At 48.1% G+C, this 21,695-nt stretch overlaps 2 protein-coding genes across 2 annotated transcripts; both read left to right on the forward strand.

Annotated features, from left to right (window-relative positions):
• The first annotated feature begins 1,634 nt into the window (after positions 1-1,634).
• On the forward strand, positions 1,635-2,282 carry LOC119443703 (sex-determining region Y protein). Its single transcript, XM_037708420.1, has one exon. The coding sequence runs from the start codon at positions 1,635-1,637 to the stop codon at positions 2,280-2,282; it is 648 nt and encodes a 215-aa protein (XP_037564348.1).
• Positions 2,283-11,534: 9,252 nt separating this feature from the next.
• On the forward strand, positions 11,535-12,156 carry LOC119443715 (sex-determining region Y protein). Its single transcript, XM_049662251.1, has 2 exons — positions 11,535-12,056; positions 12,139-12,156. The coding sequence occupies exons 1-2, from the start codon at positions 11,535-11,537 to the stop codon at positions 12,154-12,156; spliced, it is 540 nt and encodes a 179-aa protein (XP_049518208.1).
• Positions 12,157-21,695: the final 9,539 nt, after the last annotated feature.

Genomic DNA, 21,695 nt, shown 5'->3' on the forward strand with positions numbered 1-21,695 from the left:
CATGATAACCATGTTTTGCAGAATAAATGATAATGGCAACCATACCGTGCTTCTGGCCCTTCCATTTGCTTTCTGCGCTTTCAAAACACAAACACATGGCCTTCGATATTGGTTTCAGCTATTCCACGACAGCTGTCGTAGGAGCTGCGATTTGCACACCACCTGTTACTCCAGAACTAGCTGTTTAATGTCGCCGGGCTGTAAATTATGCCAATTGTAATTTCTTAGATGGCAAACAAGCCTATTACGCTCTAAATTCATTTCAGTAGATCGAACTCTGCTATTTCGATGCACTTAGTCTTGGGTGCAGTGCATTCCGCTTTTCGGACAAATGAACATTACCAGAATCGGTCTACTAACTTTGGAACCAACGGCGAAATTGCGGCGTCCCAAAAGGAAAGGCTCAGAGATAGCGTCGTATTGCGTTGTATACGTGGCAACCACGGGACGGCGCGATCTCGGAATCCATGCACCGTCTTACGAACACGCAGCTATTTCTCGCAATTTTATTTATTTGCACACTACCTAACGGACATATAAAGTTTCCAAAATCATTCCATCTCATGTTTCATTACCGGGAGCAAGCCACATAGACAACGAAGTAGAGCTCATACATGTGCGCCGTCAGAGCGGCGAAAGAAAAAAGTAAACCCAATCTGCTGAAACAGCGGATCTGTGGTTCTCCTGTGTTTCTCTGATTTTGTGTGATTTTCCGTGATTACCTGGGAGTTTCTGTGATTGTGTGGGAGTTTCAGTGATTATGTTTGTTTTCTAGAGGATTTCGTGCGATTATGGGGGATGTTAGAGATGGATGATGCGTGACAGCGGTGGACAGACGGACGGCGCAGCCTCGACCTAGAACAGCTCCGCTCTTAGAAGTACCAGAAAGCTCGCCTTCCCGCATAGCGTTCGCGGCATATTAAGGTGGCATAAGCTCGGCAACTGTGTGGTCGGTCTACATAGTATTGCTTCGCGCGTCGCGGCTCTGCCAGTCGGTGCGGTGATCGGTGCGATGCCTCAATGTATCGCCAAATGAAGACACTTATAGAATTACGCTCAAATTTCGCATTAGGGAGTTTCGTAATCGTCGGTAATTTTTTAAAGAAATATGTCCGTGCAAATCTGTATAGCTTCACACTACATTTCTGTGCATAATTTATTTCACTGGATTTATTTCAGTGAATGTCGGAAATTCTTTACTGATTAGTTTTTTATTCCCTTCATAAATAGGTATTTAATAACTTAGTTTCAATTAGACAGACTGCTCACTTATTTACTAAACTCATTTCACCTGTCTTTCGTATGGTTTCCTTTTTGCGTTTCTGTTATTAGAATGACATTTCAATTTTTTCATCGTAAACTTCGTCCTGCCGCCCAAATATTTCCACATTTCGTTAGTGAGCACGCGCCATAAATGGGGATCTTCATCGTCGTTACCATCATCATTAGTATTATTACGTACGCTTCTCCGCGAGACAAAGAAGACGACGACTCCTATTTGGGCAGCTAGTTCTTCGAGAACGGGACTCTCCGGCTCAGACCTGCAAAGGCCAGCCATCGTCGCTTGCCCCTGGGTCCGCTGCAGCAAAGAACCGCCACAACGTGTCCGAGGCTGTGCAGCAGCAGCAGCAGCGATGACCGTTCCTGTGGCCTCTCATCCCGCCATGGTGGGTGCATCGTTGCGCAGCGAGGTGCAACACTGCTACAAGCTGCGATCACGTGTTCCTCCGCCACCTAACGCCTTCATGCAGTTCACGCAGGAAAAGAGGCGTTCGGTGGCCGCCATGAACGCGAACGAAGACAACGGGCGCCTTAGCAGCCAGCTGGCAAAGCTGTGGCGTCCTCTCCGCGCCGACGACAAGGAGCCCCTCCAGGGCAAGGTGGCCGAAGCTGTCGCCGTCCACCGAAGGAAGTACCCGGACTACCCGCACCACCCGCGTGAGGCCCACCGGTGCAAGGAGCAGGAACGCATTGCCAAGCAGGTTACCAGCAAGCTGAAGAACGCCAGTTCCTGGGACAAGGAGCATCAGCCGACAACTTCCACGATCCCGGCCCAGGGTCGAAGCAGCCCGAAATTCCAGCAGCAGCTGCATCCGCCACCACTGCCGCCGACGCCAAGCTGCAAACACCGTGGAACCATCCGTGCTGCTCCAGTCCGCGCTTCGGACGCAGGTCAGAAAACTGTGGCTTCTATGACGACGGACAATGTACCGGCCACGACCAAGGATCTCGAAGGACAAGTGGTGCCTGTAAATGTGGCTGCCTTAAGAGCCTTGGCTTAATTGTTGAAGAGGCAGCCACAACACTTCCACAATTAGGCTGAGCTTACCTTGATCAAGAATTTCGGATCATTCAAGCAGCCTGAGGAGAGCCGTGCTGCCGAGCTGTGTTTAATGGAGGCTGCTGCTGCGCTACCACCCGATCAAACAATGCGGCTCCTACACTCGCTCGTCGGGGAGTCGGATGACTATCGCTGCAATCAAGGTCATGTCTCGGCACGTCGAAGTGCATCCAAAAAAGGATAATTGTGGAGCTTCTGCCTCAGATGAAGCCCGTTTTGGTGAAGGCGCAGGATGACGGCGAGGATTGTGTACTAAAGGCGGCAGTATTTTGTAGAGTGACGTTGCATGGCGTGGTCGGCCCAGAATGGAAAAACTTGATTCCGGCGTTCTAGTGGTCGATGTAAACGACCATTTACCTATTTTTTGCATCTTGGACTGCTGTGCGCGTCGCCGTGAATTGCAACCGTCCATTCGATCAAGACAAATTAACGAAGCAACAATAAATACGTGAATATCTCTGATTATGCACACTGACTGGTCTGAGGTGATTAGTGACAGTAATGCAGCATCTTATTTTTCTCCCTTTCACAGAATAATGTTCGATTTCTATGAGTGCGCATTTCCGCTCCGCATTTGGAAAAAGCTTAAAAAGGCAAGAAAGCCTTGGATGTCCTCGGCACTTCATAGCAGCATACAACAAAGAAAAAGTATATACGTGGAGTTTCTGAAAACAAAGGATGCTATAAATTTAAAAATATGCAGGAAATTTCAAAATGAAGAATTCCAGAATCAGAAAGGCTAAAGATGCCTATTATTTGTACAAGTTTGCCAAAATTACTGACCAACATAGGTTCGGGAAAGCCTACAATGACGTTTGCGGTAAGTGCGGCATTCATATGTTACCGGAAGAATTCACTTTCGACCAAGTGATCCTTTCTATAACTGAGCTGCCGAATAATTTTAATGAGCACTTCTTATCTTCCGGTAAATTAAAGAACCCCACGACACGAGCAAGTGATCACGAGCAAGTGAATACGAGTAAGAGAGAGCGCTTTCGCAGAACCTACGAGTGAGGCGGAAATGATGGGCATTATTAACTCCTTGAACAATAGCAGTGCAGCAGGTCTTGATGAGTTTAAAGCTGAACCAATTAAAGCGGTTGCTACCATGATGGCTCTCACGCTCACTCATGTATGCAAATGCGTGCTTCAAGACGGGCGGTTACCCGATGAGCTCAAGTTAGCCCGGATAAGTGTTATTCGCAAGGGAGGCGCGAAGAATGATTTCAACAATTGCCGGCCGATATCAGTGCAAGGTATTTTTTCGAAAGTTATTAAACGTGTTTTTTTTGTCATATCTATGACTATTTTGTGAAATTCAAGTTAATTTCACCCCACCAATTTGGATTGCAAAAAACGAAGTCAACAGAATTAGCACATTTGTGTGTTACAGAAAACTTATATAACAGACTGAAGAAAAATTATTAATAATTGGAATATTCCTCAATATGAAGAAAGCCTTTGATTCCGTCAAACATCACATCTTACTAAGTAAGCTTCCTAGATAAGGCATACGAGGGCGAGCCCTTGAACATACAGAAAGGTGCCTAAAAGTTCGAAAAGTGGTTGAGATGTGACTTAGCCTTCTGAAACATAGAGCCTACCGTGTGGTCAAAATTAAGAGTTACGAAAATTTTAAAAATCGCCTTTGGCAGGTAGCATAATTCTTATCGTTAAGCTCTGTTATTCGAAGAGGCGGTCAATAGTAGCACGAAAATTCGAAACATATTTTCAACTCATTACCGAAAATTGTCTAATGAACTTCTTATTTAATTATTTTACGACACATATTGCAGTTTACGAATTGTAGGCGGTGAGGTTGCAAGACGCGTCCTCTTGAAATGAATTTCCAGAATAACACCAATTTCGAGATATTATTTCCCAAAGTATGGGACGAAATACATGGGCGATCCGCCGTGGTTGCTCAGTGGCTATGGTGATGAGCTGCTGAACACGATGTCGCGGGATCGAATCCCGGCCATGGCGGCCGCCTTTCAATGGGGGCGAAATGCCAAAACACCCGTGTACTTAGATTTAGGTGTACGTTAAAGAGCCCCAGGTAGTCCAAATTTCCGGAGTCCCCCACTACGGCGTGCCTCATAATCAGATCCTGGTTTTAGCACGTAAAACCCCATAATTTATTTTAAATACATAGGCCTCCCACTTTTTTTTGTCTGCTTGAATGCATAAAACAGCATTTTGGTATAAATGCGAGTGTACACAACACAACACTGCATTTTTACGTCGAGTATGATGGAGCTTATCTTCAAAATGGTGTCATTCTGGAAATTCATTCCAAGTGGATACGCGTGACAAGCTCACCGGCTACAATTCTTGAATTGCAATATGTGTCATGAACTAATTAACTAAGAAGATAATTAGTTATTTTTCTGAATTAGTTGAATTTGTTTTTTGATTTCTCGTGCTACTAATGTCTGCTTCATTTATTAGTGAGCTAAATGATAGGAATTATGCTATCTGCCACAGGCGAGTTTTAAAAATTCCGTAAAGATTTACTTGAACACCCGGCATATTAACGCGCGTGCCCCAGGGTTCGATCTTAGGACCACTGCTTTATTTCAGTACATAAATGATAAAGCCTCTATCCCACGTACACACAAAAAATACTCCTATACGCACCGTTAACTCTCTGAATAGCTAGATAGAAATGAATTAAAATGTAATACACATAAAACAAAGTACGTCCTTTTTAGAGCTCGCAAAACCATCGCTAATAATGTTTCCTTACATTTTCGCAAAAATGGGATAGAGCCGTATGGATTCTATTAAATTCCTAGGCATTTTTTTCATGAAAGCCTGAAAGGATAACACAAATTACCTGAAATTAAAACTCTGCAGAGTAAGGCAGCATAGTGGAAAATAAGGAATTTAATGCCCAGGTAATTCAGATGAATTCTTTACTTTTCAATGATTCATTCTGATATTTACTTTTGTGTTGTAATGAGGTAACACTACTGCTTAAATATTGAAAACGTTTTTATCGCACAAAAAAGTAATTTAGAGCTCTAGTAGGCTTAAAACATAGCGAAAGCACACCGTCGTTCCGAGACTGCCACGCAATATTGAGGGTAGACCAGCTTTACAAACTCAAGCTTCCGACCTGCATGTATACAGAAAGAAAAATGACCGTCAAAGTCGGAAAGTATCGTTGATGGTAATGAATTGGAATTTCGATCTTAGCACAATAAAATATCAAGTACCAAAACTGAGAGCAAATAACGATGAACAAAGTTTAAAATATAAATACTAATACCTTCGAACGAGAATAACAATCCTAAAATAATTGAAACACACTCGTCAGCAGCTGCTTTTAAGGGTGCTTTGAATGGAGTAAGGCTTCTGCAAGCTAACTGAGCAATGAGTTTTAGACATGCCCTTTTATTTTCTTTTTATTGCGACAGATGCATTTTTGGCTTAATTTTTTTTGTTCCTCATATGCACTTGTGCCTGTGTTGTCTGTGCCTTTGTTTCTCATGTGCAATTAACTGTGCCTGTGTTGCCGGGCGACTTAAGCACTGATTCGGATTGATACCACGTTTCTACGACCATAAGTTTGTCAGGAGCAAAGCCAAACCTAGCGTTGAGTGAAAAAAATCTGTTCTTCTTTATTTTGGGCAGACTGCATTAAGACGGATAAAAGATAGCCAGCTCTTATTTTTGCCATACAGGCTGCCAACTTCATGTATTGCAAGATATGATGCATGAATAGCGCTTCCATACATAACGTCATCGTTAGCAGCCATATTACGCCATATCAGCCAGTACCCCGCGGTCGCCACCACTGGTGGAATGTCTCCGAAGGAAGCTTCCAATTATTTCAAAACGGCGATTTCTTTAATATTATTTGAAGTCTCCGTAGAAATACCCTGTATAAATAGCCAGCGGACTCGACCCGTTGATCAGGTTTCGACGATCCACGACTATGCTCGCCACAGATGTTGTGCCTTAAGGAGGAGGAATAAACTTTTATTGCGGAACCAGCACTTTAAGATGGCCGGGCCTAAGCCTCCCATGAGGGGACGTCGAGGGTTGTGCTTTGAGTGTAACTTTTTTTTTGTGGGCACACGTTCGCCCAATAAAGAGTTAGATTCATGACGAACAGTTTTGGCTCGACATTCATATACGTTGTCGGGAACCGAGGGGTCGCAGCGGAGCGCCAGAACAAGAGGACCAGCTCATCAGGCTTTCAGATGCTGACGTCAAGGTCGAAATGAGTCAGGAAGTCAGAACCGAGGATAGGCTGATGGACGTCGGCTACGATGAAGACCCACCGGAATGTGCGCCGCAGGCCTAGGTCGAGAGTGAGCGACCGCAGACCATACGTGGCGATGAAAGTAGAGTTTGCCGCGCGGAGTGTAGGTCCAGGTGACTTAGAAGCGCGGTCACGCTTGGAGGACGGCAGTACACTGACCTCGGCACCCGTGTCTACAAGAAACCGCAGGCCGGAAGTGCGATCCATGACTATGAAAAGGCGGCCGGGTTGTAAGGCGAGGTCACATGCCGCTGTCAGTGATCTCGCGGTGCGTTTCCCGACCATTCGCATGGGGACTTGCACTGACGGGCGCAGTGCTGGAAAGTGCGATGGTACCAGCAGATAGGCGAGCGTCGAGCGAGAACTGCGCGAGCGGCGACTGGTCGGGAAAGAAGGACGGCGGCTGGGACATGAGGTGGAGCAGCGCTGGTCATGGGAGGACGTCCGAAGGGCGTCGATCGAAACGGCGAGCTGGTCGATCCGGGCCTCTAAGCGGGCGATGGTTGAGGACTGTGGCGTTGAAGAGAGGGCGGCGACTGAAGGAGAAGTCGCGTCGTGGATTCGATCAGCGAGCTGGGCGAGGCGGTCGAGACCAAGTCCTCTGTACCGGCCAAGACAAGGCGGGTGGACTGTGGTAAGCGCTGCAGGAAGAGCTCCCTCAACAGCGCACTGTTCGAGTCGACGTTGTTTGTGCCCAGGAGCTGACGCATGCTGTTGAGCTGCTGGGAAGGGCGGCGATCTCCAAGGTCCTCGGAGGTAAGCAGCTGCTGGATGCGCGCGCTCTCAGACGCCGTAGTACGTTCTAAAATGCTCTGCTTCAGTTGCTGGTATGGGGCATCACTCAAAGGTGCAGCGATAACGTCCGCCACTTCCTGAACCACCTCAGGAGATAGGTTGCAAAGTAAGTGGCGAAACCGCGAAGTCTCCGAGGTGATGTGGTGCAGATCGAAGGTGGCTTCGACCTGGGCGAACCAAACCTGCGGGTTGTGGTGCCAGAACGTGGGCAGGCGGAGCTGTAGAGCTGCGACGTCACGTGGGGACGAGGTAGCGTCAGGCAGAAGGTTACCTGAGGGCGGGAGGTTGCTGTGGTAGGTCATCTCTTAGGCCGGAGTCACCACTGTCGGGAACCGAGGGGTCGCAGCAGAGCGCCAGAACAAGAGGACCAGCTCATCAGGCTTTCAGAACGGACTAGCCCGTGCCGTGCTTGCGTCGCCCAACTTTATTTTTCTCGTCAGTCGCAGCCGGATCCAAGGCGCCGGCCGAGAGCGCTGACCTTAGCGTTCCCGCTTAGCAGCGTCGGTGGGCGCTACAATGTAGTCATCACGACATGATAATATGGAGCTGTACGGAAGTGGCTTTAGCGCTAACGTTTGTGAAAATTCCCACTTATTTGTTGCTTTGTCGCAGACGACGAAAAGCACTGAAGTGATTTTCGCCTGTCGCGAGCTGACTTAAAAAATCCAGGATGCAGAATCAACATGCCATGCAACATACCACGCGCTGTTACATCTTCATCATTAAGTTTAGGGTAAGAAAAACAGTGTTTACGAAAAGGCTAACAGAAGACAATTACTCTCCCCACTTACATGAAGATTCAGACTTCGCCATCTAACCTGGTTATTTAAACATAAAATGACCTTCATGATCGTTCGATACCAGTCACTATGTTACGACAAACAAAAATCGACCTGACAAGCAATTATATCCCAAAGTGGTCTGTCTATGTGTGGGAGGCTAAGCCTGAACACAAATTATCTGCCCGCAAATTTTGAAGCACGCATACATTAATGCAGTCCATCTCAATGTTAACCCCCACACCACCGGTGAAAGATATTTGTGCTACATTAATCTCTGATTGACACAGCCTACCTTGCATACATAAAATTTGTCGCAGATGAAATTATCTTTATAAACAACCTGCCTATACCTCTGCCCATAGGTATGCATATATAGCTATAGATATATAGGTATAGGTATAGCAAATACCTAAAAATGCTTATACGGCATTCTACAAGCTCCATAGCATGGGTTACATCCACCCGCCAGGTACTAAGGAAAAGTTTGCAGAGCGAACAAGTACATGGAAACGAAGGAAGAATGCACAAGACAGAGCGTTATCTTCCAGCAGCACTTTATTACAGGAAACAACGACTTGTACAACTCGGCGACAATATGTTACATGTATGCATGGCCTTCCAAGAAATTCATCCTATTTATTGCTCAGAAACACAAAATTGGTGTACACACAGTCTGACATAAGTTTCAAAATCGTATCGGCCATGTTCTTTAATTCCGTCTGTACGTACGTTACTTTTTACTTAGAATGGTAAATGCATTAAAGGGCTACAGGCTTCAACCTTGCTACATTTACTGCAATGGCATGCACGTTTCATTGCGCGCTAGCAGTTTTTATTTAACTTATTTCCGTGTTAGGCTATCGCCCATTTTGGCAACTGCACGAGCGCGGCTCCAACAAGTGGTGTGAAATTCCTGAAACAGAAACATATCAAAGTAACAAAAGCCGATATCTAAGGTCTTTTGGTAAATGCATGCGCCGTAAGAAATTGCGGAGCGGGAAACACGCCATTGAGGCCATGTTTGGGGCACCACCTACAGTTAGTACGTAATCTTTTTCCCGACTGCAGTGTATGGTATCACGCGAGAATCATTTTAGTGCAAGCTGAAAATATTTCGGCAGTTTAGGCATACCGACTGCCCAAAGCACTGATGACACCTATCGTGTTCCCCGCAATGTACTCACTTCTGCTCTTTCCATAACAAATATTAAAAAAGCATAAAAATCTAATTATAGTTTCATTGACTCAGTACGTGCTGATTTTCAAGCAGACATCGAAGCAATCCTGGTATACGCCGGTGAATACGTAGGTCTTGTATGGGGCCGGTCCTCCTATGCATTCCACACGTTGCGAATATTGCGAACAGACCATTTCTTCTTGCGGTGCTCAAGTACAAAGACACATACTCAAACATAGAGCGCTGTGTCACGTTTCCTTCACTGCGTAAGCGTTCTTGAGCGATTTATCCCCAACAAGCCCATAAGGCGCCTGCACTTGGAAGACATTAGTGAAGGAGTACGGTGACCTTGTGCTGAATAAGATTTCACATGCCTAATCGAAAAGCGCACTTTCATCTGAAGCGGATGGCATAGTTGAAGGTGTACTTCCCATTGTTGGGCCATTTGTGTCTTTCGCTTTCGAAAGTTATCTTTGCCGCTGGAAACAGCGCAGAGCTCGCCCGCTAAGGTTAAGGCACCTGAGACCCCATAAGTCCCACGCGAACCACGCCGCGGTTCACCACCCGAAGTTCCACACGGCTCATTCACCGCACCACACACCACACGAAATCAGGAGTGCCATATTTCAAATCTCTGCAGCGCTAAACGGAACTGAAAATTCATTTTCTTCGGCAGTGTTTCTCAGCTGGGCTCGTTCACTCGCCGGTTACGAACTCGACGGACGCGCTAGGCCAACGCGTAATGTAAACAACACCGGCGTTACGCAAGTGCTGATTATCGATACTAAGGACTTCAAAAGCATGTTTCCATTCCTTTGGAGCACAAGAATATATACATACAAGAGGAACGGGCGTTGCCGCTCTCATTATTAGGTGCACTGCTTTAGCAGACGATCGAATTGATCCCGCTTATATATATATGGTATAATTTTTTAACTGCGCTAACACACACTGACAAGGACGAGGCAGACAAGACAGTTAAAAAATTATACCATGCATGTCAACCAACTAGCCCGACTTGGAGCTCTACTTATATATATATATATATATATATATATATATATATATATATATATAATTGCCGTCGGAAGGCCTTTAGGCGCCCGTTTCTGCGTTGAGCGTCGGCGTGCCTCGGCGACTTAACGGAGCGAACGAACACAGCGAGTGATGAAAGAGTGTTTCCCGGTAAAGATTACGGTGGCATAAGCTGCAGTTGCCGATAACCGGCAACATTGTGGCCGGTCTATATGGTATAGCGTCGCGGCTCTGCCAGTCGGTGCGGTGATCGCTGCGAGGTCTCAAAGTCTCGCGAAATGAAGACACGTATAGTACTGTAGGAGCAACGTGACGGCGGCCGAACGGGTCGTGCCGTCGTGCCCTACTCAGAAGGGCGAAGGCGGCGAGCCGAGCGGCGGCTGCGACGAGTAGCGTGGATAGCTTTGAAAACGACAATGCGCGTGCCGAGCTGGCGTTTCGAGCACGCGCTGCGCTTCTTTATTTTTTTCTCTTTGCAGCGCCGACCATAGCGCTCCGCGTTGCGGCGGTGGTTGGCGCTAGAGTACTGCGCTCATGTTTCGCATTCGGGAGTTTCGTAATCGTCGGTGATATTATAAAGAAACAAGTTCGTGCAAATTTGTGCAGCTTCACACTACTTCTCTGTTCATAATTTATTTCACCTAATTTAATTTCAGTGAATCACGGAAATTCTTTAATGTTTTGTTTTTTATTCTCTTCATAAATAGGTATTTAATAACTTTGTTTCAAATAGACTGCTCACTTATGTACTACACTCGTTTATCCTGTCTTTCGTATAGTCCGGCTTTTTTTGTTTCTGTTCTTAGAATAACATTTAAAATAATTCCTCTTAATATTGGCATATTTCCTTAGTAAGTACACCCCATAAATGGCGAGCTTCATCGTCGTTACCATCATCATTATCATCCCTATTATGCACGCTCCTGCACGAGACAAAGAAGACGACGACTCCAGCTCATTCTTCGACAACGGCTGATTTTTGGACGCTGTCGGCTCCGCAGAGTGAATTCGCAGCAAAGGCCAGCCATCGTCGGTGCCCCTGGCTCCGCTTCGCCCAAGCAGCGCCATTACGTGCCTACGAAGCATTCAGTGCCTGTTCGTACACGCTGCACAACAGCAGCAGAAGCAGCGATGGCAGTTCCCGATGAGGCCTCGCATCCCGGCGTGGCGGGTGCATCATTGAGCAGTGAGGTGCAACAATGCTGCAAGCGGCGATCGCACGTTCCGCCACCGCCAAGTGCCTTGATGCCGTTCGCACATGAAAAGAGGCGTTGGGTGGCCGCCATGAAAGCGAACGAAAACAACCAGCGCGTTAGCAGCCGCCTGGCAATGCTCTGGCGTCTTCTCCGCGCCGCCGACAAGCAGCCCCTCCTGCGCAAGGTAGCCGAAGCAGTCGCCGTCCACCGATGGAAATACCCGGACTACGCGCACCACCCGCGTGAGGCCCGCCGGCGCAAGGAGCAGGAACGCATTGCCAAGCAGGTTACCAGCAAGCTGAAGAACGCCAGTTCCTGGGACAAGGAGCAGCAGCCGACAACTTGCACGGTCGCGGCCCAGGGTCGAAGCAGCCCGAATATCCAGCAGCAGCTGCATCTGCCACCACTGTCGCCGACGCCAAGCAGCAAACACCGTGGTACCATCAGTGCTGCTCGAGTCGGCGCTTCGGGCGCAGGTCAGGGAACTGTGGCTTCTATGTCGACGGACAATGTCCCGGCCACGACCAAGGATCTCGAAGGACAAGCCGTGCCTGTAAAGGTGGCTGCCTTAAGAGCCTTGGCTTAATTGTTGAAGAGGCAGCCACAACACTTCCACAATTATGCTGAGCTGACCTTGATCAAGATCTTCGGAGCATTCAAGCAGCCTGAGGAGAGCCGTGCTGCCGAGCTGTGTTCTATGAAGGCTGCTGCTGCGCTACCACCCGAGCAAACAATGGGGCTGCTACACTCGCTCATCGGGCAGTCGGACGACCGTCACTGCAATCAAGGTCATGTCTCGTAACGTGGAACAGCATCCAAAAAAGGATAATTGTGGAACTTCTGCCTCAGATGATGTCCGTTTTGGTGAAGGCATAGCATGACGGTGAGAATTGTCTATCGAAGGCGGAAGTATTTTGTAGGGTGACGTTGCATGGCGTGCTCGGCTCTGAATTGAAAAACTTGATTCCGGTGTTATAGCGGTCGATGTAGGCCACCATTTATCTATTTTTTGCATATTGCAACCGTCCATTCCATAAAGACACATTAACGAAGCAACAATAAATACGTTAATATCTCTGATTATGCACACTGACTGGTCTGAGGTGATTAGTGACACTAATGTAGAATCTTCTTTCTCTCGCTTTCAAAGAATAATGGTCGATTTCTCCGATCGCGCATTTCCGCTCTGCGTTTGCAAAAAAAGCATAAAAAGGCAAGAAAGCCTTGGATATCTTCGGCACTTGATTGCAGCATACAAAAAGGAAAAAAGGTTATACGTGGGGTGTGAGGTTTGCGGTACAAGCAGCATTGATATGTTCCTGGAAGAATTCACTATCGACGAAGTGACCCTTTCTATAACTGAGCTGCCTGATAATTTTAATGAGCACTTCTTATTTTCCGGTAAATTAAAGAACCCCATGACAAGAGCAAGTGATCACATGTATTACGTTCATTTACAAGTAAGAGAGCGTTTTCTCAGAACTTACGAGTGAGGCGAAAATAATGGGCATTATCAACTCATTCAACAACAGTTGTGCAGCAGGTCTTGATGAGAAAGCTGAACCAATTAAAGCGGTTGCTACCATGATTGCTCTCCAGCTCACTCATGTATACAACTGCGTGCTTCAAGACGGGCGGTTCCCGGATGAGCTCAAATTAGCCCGGATAAGTGTTATTCGCAAGAGAGGCGCGAAGAATGATTTCGACAATTGCCGGCCGATATCAGTGCTAGGTAATTTTTCGAAGGTTATTGAACCTGTTTTTTTGTCATCTCTTTGACTATTTAGTGAAATGCAAGTTAATTTCACCATACCAGTTTGGATTCCAAAAAACGAAGTCAACAGAATTAGCACTTTTGTATGTTACAGAATGGCTTATAGAAAACACTGAACAAAAATTACTAATAATTGGAGTATTCCTCGATATGAAGAAAGCCTTGGATTCCGTCAAACATCACATCTTACTAAGTAAACTTGCTAGATAAAGCATACGAGGGCGAGCCCTTCAACTTATAGAAAGGTACCTAAAAGATCGAAAAGTGTGTGACATATGACTCAGCCTTCTGAAACATAGAGCCTACCGTGTGGTAAAAATTTGGATTTACGAAATTTTTAAAAATCGCCTGTGGCTGGTAGCATAATTCTTATGGTTGAGGTTGGTTATTCGAAGAGGTGGACAATAGTAACACGAAAATTCCAAACATATTTTCAACTCATTACCAAAAATTGTCTAATGAACTTCTTAGTTAATTAATTTACGACAAATAATGCAGTTTACGAATTGTAGCCGGTGAGGTTGCAAGACGCGTCCGCTTGAAATGAATTTCCAGAATAACACCAGTTTCGTGATATTATTTCCCAGAGTGTGGGACGAAATACATGGGCGACCCGCCACGGTTGCTCACTGGCTATGGTGACGGGCTGCTGAACATGAGGTCGCGGGATCGATTCTCTGCCACGGCGGCCGCATTTCGATGGGGGCGAAATGCGAAAACACCCGTGTACTTAGATTTAGGTGCACGTTAAAGAACCCCAGGTGGTCCAAATATCCGGAATCCCCCTCTACGGCGTGCCTCATTATCAGATCTTGGTTTTGGCACGTAAAACCCCATAATTTATTTTAAATATATGGGCGTTCCAGTTTTTTTTTTGTCTGCTTCAATATATAAAACAGCATTTTGGTATAAAAGTAAGTGGAACAACAGTGCATTTTTACGTCGAGTTTGATGGAGCATATCTCCAAAGTGGTGTCATTCTGGAAATTCATTCCAAGTGGATACGCGTGACAAGCTCACCGGCTGGAATTCGTAAATTGCAATATGTGTCGCGAACTAATTAACTACGAAGATAATTGGTGAATTTTTGTGAATTCGTTGAATTTGTTTTTTGATTTCTCGTGCTACTAATGTCTGCTTCATCTAATAAGCCAGCTCAATGATAGTAATTATGCTATCTGCCACTGGCAATTTTTCGAAATTCCGTAAAGCTTAATTTTGGACACCCGGTATATTAGCGGGCGTGCCCCAGGGTTCGATCTTAGGACCGGTGCTTTATTTCAGTACATCAATGATGTAGCGTCTATCCCAGATACACACAAAAAATACTCCTATACGCCGGCGACACCAACGGTTTTTTTTTCTGGCACTAGTCTATCAAAAGTAGGAACAGGTAAGAATAACTGGCTGCATTAACTCTCTGAATGGCTAGATAGAAATGTATTAGAGTGTAATAAAAATAAAACAAAGTACGTCCTTTTTAGAGCTCGAAAAACTATCGCTAACAATGTTTCCTTACATTTTCGTAACAACGTGATGTAGCCAGTTTGTTACGAAAATGTAAGGAAACATTGTTAGCGATGGTCTTACGAGCTCTAAAAAGGACGTACGTTGTTTTATTTTTATTACTGCAATACTAGACCAATACTAACCAATACTAGACCAAATCCAATATTAGACCAAAAGTTCGAGGTCGAAGAGGTTGCGAACAGTACTACAAGAGCTCAACAGCAAATCAGCCTCGGGCCCGGATGGTATTACTAATAAGATCCTAAAGAATCTAGAACCGGACTCAATCAAGTTCCTTACCTAGGAAATCCACACAGTCTGGAGGCAAGGCGCCCTTCCCCCCACATGGAAAACGGCCCTAACACTCTTAATACCAAAACCCGGCAAATTTCCCAGCACAGATAACCTAAGACCAATCTCGCTCACATCATGCGTCGGCAAAGCTGCAGAACATGTTATCCTTAATCGCCTCAGCAGATACCTAGAAGACAATGAAATTTACCCACATTCAATGATCGGCTTCTGAGCGCGGCTACCGACACGAGACGCAATGAAACCCATCAAAGATCAGATCAACAACAACTCCAGAGACCTCGAAAAAGTATTCGATATGTGATATGACGATTTATTAGACGTCTCACGCAATCGAGGCAGTCCACGAACGCTGATGGTGCGCACAGCGACAGACGCAAGAGCACTTCTTTCTCTTCTTCACTACAATGGCCCCCGGGAGAGGAGATGAGCCATCCTGGCGACCTACGGCGTAGGTACGATCAGGGGGTCATAGTATGGCTTAAGTGGGCTGCCATGAACCGTGTCACGTCCGCGATGTCTAAGGTCGTGTGATGGCGTCACAGGCTCGACAACGTAGTTGACAGCCGAGGTACGGTCGATGACGCGGTAGGGACCATCAAAGCGTGCAAGAAGTTTGGTTGAAAGGCCAGGGCTGTGAGGTGGGATCCACAACCAAACAAGGGAACCAGGCGGAAAATTTGGTGTAGGCACGTTACTGTCATGCCGCAGCTTTTGGCGGCCTTGAGTGGCGATCGTAAGGGTACGGGCGAGCTGCCTACAGTCCTCTGCGTATTTGGCGGCTTCAGACACTGGCGTGCATTCAGAAGCGTCGGGTCGGTATGGGAGCAGGGTGTCCATTGTACACGAGGGCTCGCGACCATATAACAGAAAGAATGGCGAAAAGCCAGTGGTAGCTTGTGTGGCGGTATTATAGGCATACGTGACGAACGGCAAAACAGTGTCCCAGTTACTGTGGTCCGAGGCAACGTACATAGTCAACATGTCACCGAGTGTGCGGTTGAACCTCTCTGTCAAGCCGTTCGTTTGTGGGTGGTAGGCGGTAGACTTGCGGTGAACGATGCTGCATGCAGCGAGAAGGGCTTGTATTACTTCGGACAGGAACACACGCCCCCGGTCGCTGAGCAGTTCGCGTGGTGCTCCATGTCGAAGAACGAAGTTCCGCAAGATGAAGAAGGCAACGTGACGCGCAGAAGCCGCCGGAAGTGCGGCAGTCTCGGCGTAGCGCGTCAAGTGGTCGACGCCTACAATTATCCATCGGTTACCCGAGGAACTGTAGGGAAGCGGCCCGTATAGGTCTATGCCGACGCGATCAAATGGCCTGGCCGGGCAGGGGAGCGGCTGTAACTCGCCAGGAGGGCGCTGTTGAATTTTACGCCTTCGGCACGCCGTGCAAGTGCGTACGTACTGGCGCACGAAGTGATACATGCCGTGCGAGTAGAAACGCTGCCTCAGCCGAGTGTACGTTTTCAGAACGCCGGCGTGACCATTATGAGGAGCGGCATGGAAATAAGCGCATATGTCAGTACGCATGTGTCGTGGTATCACAAGCAGCCATTTGCGACCATCAGGCAAATAATTTCTGCGGTAAAGGACGATGTCGTGGACAGCAAAGTGAGCGGCTTGGCGACGAAGTGTTCGAGAAGAGGGTGTGACGGATGGATCGTGGAGGAAATTCAGCATAGTTGAAAGCAGGGGATCCTTACGTTGCTCGGCCGGCATATCAGCGACGTTGATCGTCGACATGGATGCGAAGGGCGTTGACACTGAAGCCACATCGGAAGGTAGCGGTGATCGGGAAAGCGCATCGGCGTCGGAGTGCTTTCTGCCCGATCGGTAGACAACGCGGATGTTATATTCTTGTAAGCGAAGTGCCCAGCGGCCGAGGCGACCTGACGGATCTTTCAACGAGGACAGCCAGCAAAGGGCGTGGTGGTCGGTAACAATGCCAAAAGGGCGACCATATAGGTATGGACGAAATTTGATGAGAGCCCAAATAATGGCCAAGCACTCTTTCTCTGTGACAGAGTAGTTGGCTTCTGCCTTCTTTAAAGTGCGGCTCGCATATGCGACGACGTACTCGTCGTAGCCGTCTTTCCGTTGCGCTAGGACTGCACCAAGTCCGATGCCACTGGCGTCCGTGTGTAGCTCTGTGGGCGCTGTCGGATCGTAGTGTCGAAGAATCGGCGGCGAAATAAGTAGACAACGTAGTTGCTGGAAGGCGTCGTCACACGAAGTTGACCACGCGGAGATGCCGCTGCTAGCCGTAAGCAAATTGGTCAGTGGTGCGATAATAGTGGTAAAATTGCGCACAAAACGCCGAAAGTAAGAGCAGAGCCCTATAAAGCTGCGGAGTGCCTTCAGAGTAGTGGGCATCGGGAACTCTGCGACCGCGCGAAGCTTGGCTGGGTCAGGAAGTACACCATCCTTCGAAACAACGTGTCCCAATATTGTTAACTTGCGGGCAGCAAAACGGCACTTTTTGATGTTGAATTGGAGGCCGGCAGAGGTGAGACACGTCAGGATCTCACGCAAGCGAACGAGGTGCGTCGGGAAATCGGGCGAAAACACGACAATATCATCAAGATAGCATAGACATGTTTTCCACTTGTAGTTACAAAGGATAGTGTACATCATACGCTCGAAAGTAGCGGGCGCGTTGCAGAGCCCTTATGGCATTACGGTAAATTCATACAAGCCGTCGGGCGTGACGAAAGCGGTCTTCTCACAGTCGTCTTCAGCCATCGGCACTTGCCAATAGCAGGAGCGAAGATCCAAAGATGAGAAGTACTCCGCGCCTTGCAGGGAGTCGAGGGCGTCATCTATCCGAGGCAGCGGATAGACATCTTTACGAGTTATCTTATTAAGCCGACGGTAATCCACACAGAAGCGTATTGAGCCGTCCTTCTTGCGTACTAATACTACAGGAGACGCCCAAGGACTCTGGGAAGGCCGAATGACGCCACGATGCAGCATATCGTTGACTTGCTCGGTAATTATTTGTCGCTCGGCTGCCGACACGCGGTATGGTCGCTGGCGTAATGGTGGATGGGAACCAGTGTGGATGCTGTGAGTGACGGTCGCCGTACGTCCCAGGGATGGTTGGTTGCAATCAAACGACGAGCGAAAATTCTGAAGAAGCGCGAGGACTTGCTGGCGGTACGCAGGTAGCAGATCGGCGTCCAAGGCAGATTCAAGAACGTCTGACGACGACGACGACAATGATGATGATGATGATGCGCACAGAAATGGAGAAGTGAGGGCGTCGAGCTCATAACAGGCCATGTCGTCGGAAGTATCGAGAATGTGAAGCGGGTCAAGGGGCTGAACATGACCAAGGGATTCTCCACGCAGTAAGGTCACAGGGGATTGAAGCGGGTTACACACAAGCATAGTGGATAATCCAGATACAGTGTTGAGGACGGCAAATGGTAGAGGTAGAGCCTTGCGACGTAGAAAAATAGGCGATGGTGTAAAAAGCACCGTAGCGTCTGGCGCGGCGGAGCAAGATACGGGCACAAGAACCGACATTTCGGGTGGTATGTCCGTATTGGACACAACGGTGAGCTTGGCGCCTTTACTTGCGGAAGTGTCAGGCAGCGGGGCATCGGAAAGCGGGAAAAGCGCCACTTCGGCCCGAGCACAGTCGATGATGGCACGATGGTGAGACAAGAAGTCCCAGCCAAGAATGATGTCATGTGAACATGAAGGAAGCACGAAAAATTCAACAACATAAACAACGTCCGCAATGAGCACTCTTGCGGTACATTGAGAGAGCGGCGCTATATGCTGCGCACTCGCGGTACGCAGCAGCAAACCAGACAACGGCGTGGTGACCTTGCGGAGCTTACGACAAAGCTTTTCGTCCATAACAGAAACCGCAGCCCCAGTATCAATAAGCGCAATTGTGGCGGTTCCTTCAACCAAAACGTCCAGTAAATTGCGTGGCGACTGTGCAGGCCTTGTAGAAGTCGCGAAGCTGGCAGTTCGTGCCTGCAGAACTGCAGTAACTAGTTTCCCTCGCTAGGTGACTGGCGATGACGTAAGGCGGAAAGCGAGCGACGACGTGGTGACGGAGAACGATGGTTGCCGAAAGGGCTTCGAGAAGACGGCAGATACTCTGGGTCGGGATGCACGGAATGGCCGGTAGCATCGTGGGAATATCCATACCCAGGCATTGAGACAGCAGGGTTAGTAGGTGGCATGCGACGATGGCAGAAGCGCGCGACATGGCCGGCGAAACCGCAAGTGGGTCGGTTGGTTGGTTATCGGTTGTCGCGTGTGCGCCAAGGGTTCTGAACTTGGCTTCGAGGTGGAATAGGAGGCGACACGGGAGTTGGCACTGCTTGAGGTCGCACTGTCGCAGGAAATGCGAATCTCGGCGGCGCAGGTCGCGCTGCGACTGTGGCATAGGTCAGAGGTGCCGCCACGGGAGGACATGGTTGAGCCAAAGGTAGCGAGTCGGCAAGTTCCTCGCGAATGGCTCTCCTAATGGGAGCGGCCAGAGATGTGTCAGGCTGTAGGGGTCGATCGCTGAGAGGCAGCATAGACAGTTGGCGCGCCACCTCCTCACGAATAAAATCCTTAATCTGAACTGAGAGAGAGGATTCTGACGAGGAGTTGGAAGGAAGCGTGAGGCCCGAGAGAGAGTGGCCGGGTGCAACAGCGCTGCGCGCAAGGACCCTCTGGCGACGCAGCTCATCGAAGCTCTGGCAAAGAGTGACGACAGCTGCGACAGATGAAGGGTTTCGCGCGAGAAGCATTTGAAATGCGTCGTCCTCGATGCCCTTGAGGATGTGCTTCACCTCAAGATAGAAGATGACGGAACGTAACTTCGTCGGGTCATCCCACTTGTTCTCACTGACGCGCTCATAGGTAGACAGCCAATCTTCCACGTCAGTCTCACCGGCTCCGCTGAAGACGGGGGGGGGGGGGGGGTCCCGCTGCCGCTGGACGGCGCCGCAAATGATGGGCGCGGCGGAAGCTGCAGGCGGATTGTCGGTAGGCTCGAGCATGGTAGCGGCTGAAGCAGTCGGCAACGTTCGGCTGCGAAGTTCCAGGGTGAGGTCGGGGATTGCAGCACCTCCACCAAATGTGATATGACGATTTATTAGACGTCTCACGCAATCGAGGCAGTCCACGAACGCTGATGGTGCGCACAGCCACAGACGCAAGAGCACTTCTTGCTCTTCTTCACTACAGATAACATATCACATGAGTTAATACAAGAGACTATCTCGGACCTTAATCTCGGCCCTAGATTCCATGCATATGTCCGCTCTTTCTTAACCAACAGAACAGCTACGCTCAAGATAGGAGAGCTGACGTCGCAAATGCTCACCCTAGGTATCAAGGGCACACCACTAGGAGCAGTCATTTCACCTACCCTTTTCAACCTGGCCCTGGTAGGACTAGGCAGAAAACTCAGCACTAAGGAAGGCATCAAGTACACAATGTACGCAGAATATATCACAATATGCATGGTGCACCGCTGGTAGCAACGGCTTTATTGAAACGACTTTACAGGATACCATCTATGCAATTGAAGAATATCTTGAATCAACAGGCCTGAGATGCTCCGCAGCAAAATCAGAACAACTCCTATACACTCCAACTAGGCCCGGACCCAAGCCAAAAGGATTGTTCTTCGCTAAGGACCGTAAAATCAATATTCCCACGAGAAATGACGGCACAATTCCGATAGTGGAATCAAAGTTCTTGGCATGGCAATCGAAGCAAACGGAGCCAACACTAAGGCGTTGAAACGGCTAATAAACAAGACCGACAACGCTATGAGACTCATAAAAAGAGGGGCCAATAGACAACAGGGTCTCAAAGAAGAGAACCTGCTGAGATTAATGCACGCCTTCGCTTTATGCCACTTCACATACGTAGCGGCAATGCACAAATGGAAAGCCTCGGAGAAAGAAAACCTAAATGTCCAGCTCAGGAAGATAGCCAAACAAGCGCTAGGTATGCCTAACTGCACAAGCACGGAACGTCTAATGCAACTTGGCGTACATAACACCCTAGAGGAGATTGCAGAAGCACAAGAAAGAACTCAAATCGCAAGACTATCAAACACCAGATCGGGTCGAGCCTTACTGCAAGAACTAGACTTTGACGCAGCAATGATCAACTCCCTATATGCAGAAATATCACTGGACATTCGCAAACAATATGAAGTCAGATCATTGCCTCGCAACATGAACCCTGAACACAATGTAGGGAGAAGACTAGCCAGAGGAGCCTGCCTACTCCAGACCATTCGCAAAGAAAACCAGAGTGTGCTTCGCAGACGCCCCCCAAATGTGGACTGAAAAGCTTTCACTGTTGCGCTAGTAGACAACAAAGGCAAAACCATAAACTCAGCCACGGTCAACACTGACAAACCAGAGATCGTGGAGCAAGTAGCGATCGCTCTAGCACTAACTGATAGAAGTAGACCATATATTTATAGCGATTCACGAAGTGCAGTCCGAGCTTTTCAGAAAGGTACAA

Source organism: Dermacentor silvarum, chromosome 1, assembly GCF_013339745.2.
Source record: "Dermacentor silvarum isolate Dsil-2018 chromosome 1, BIME_Dsil_1.4, whole genome shotgun sequence".
In the NCBI taxonomy this organism is placed as follows: domain Eukaryota; kingdom Metazoa; phylum Arthropoda; class Arachnida; order Ixodida; family Ixodidae; genus Dermacentor; species Dermacentor silvarum.

Excerpts from the sequence above, each read along its gene's own strand:
- LOC119443703 (XM_037708420.1), top strand. The coding sequence starts at position 1,635 with ATGACCGTTCCTGTGGCCTCTCATCCCGCCATGGTGGGTGCATCGTTG.
- LOC119443715 (XM_049662251.1), top strand. The coding sequence starts at position 11,535 with ATGGCAGTTCCCGATGAGGCCTCGCATCCCGGCGTGGCGGGTGCATCA.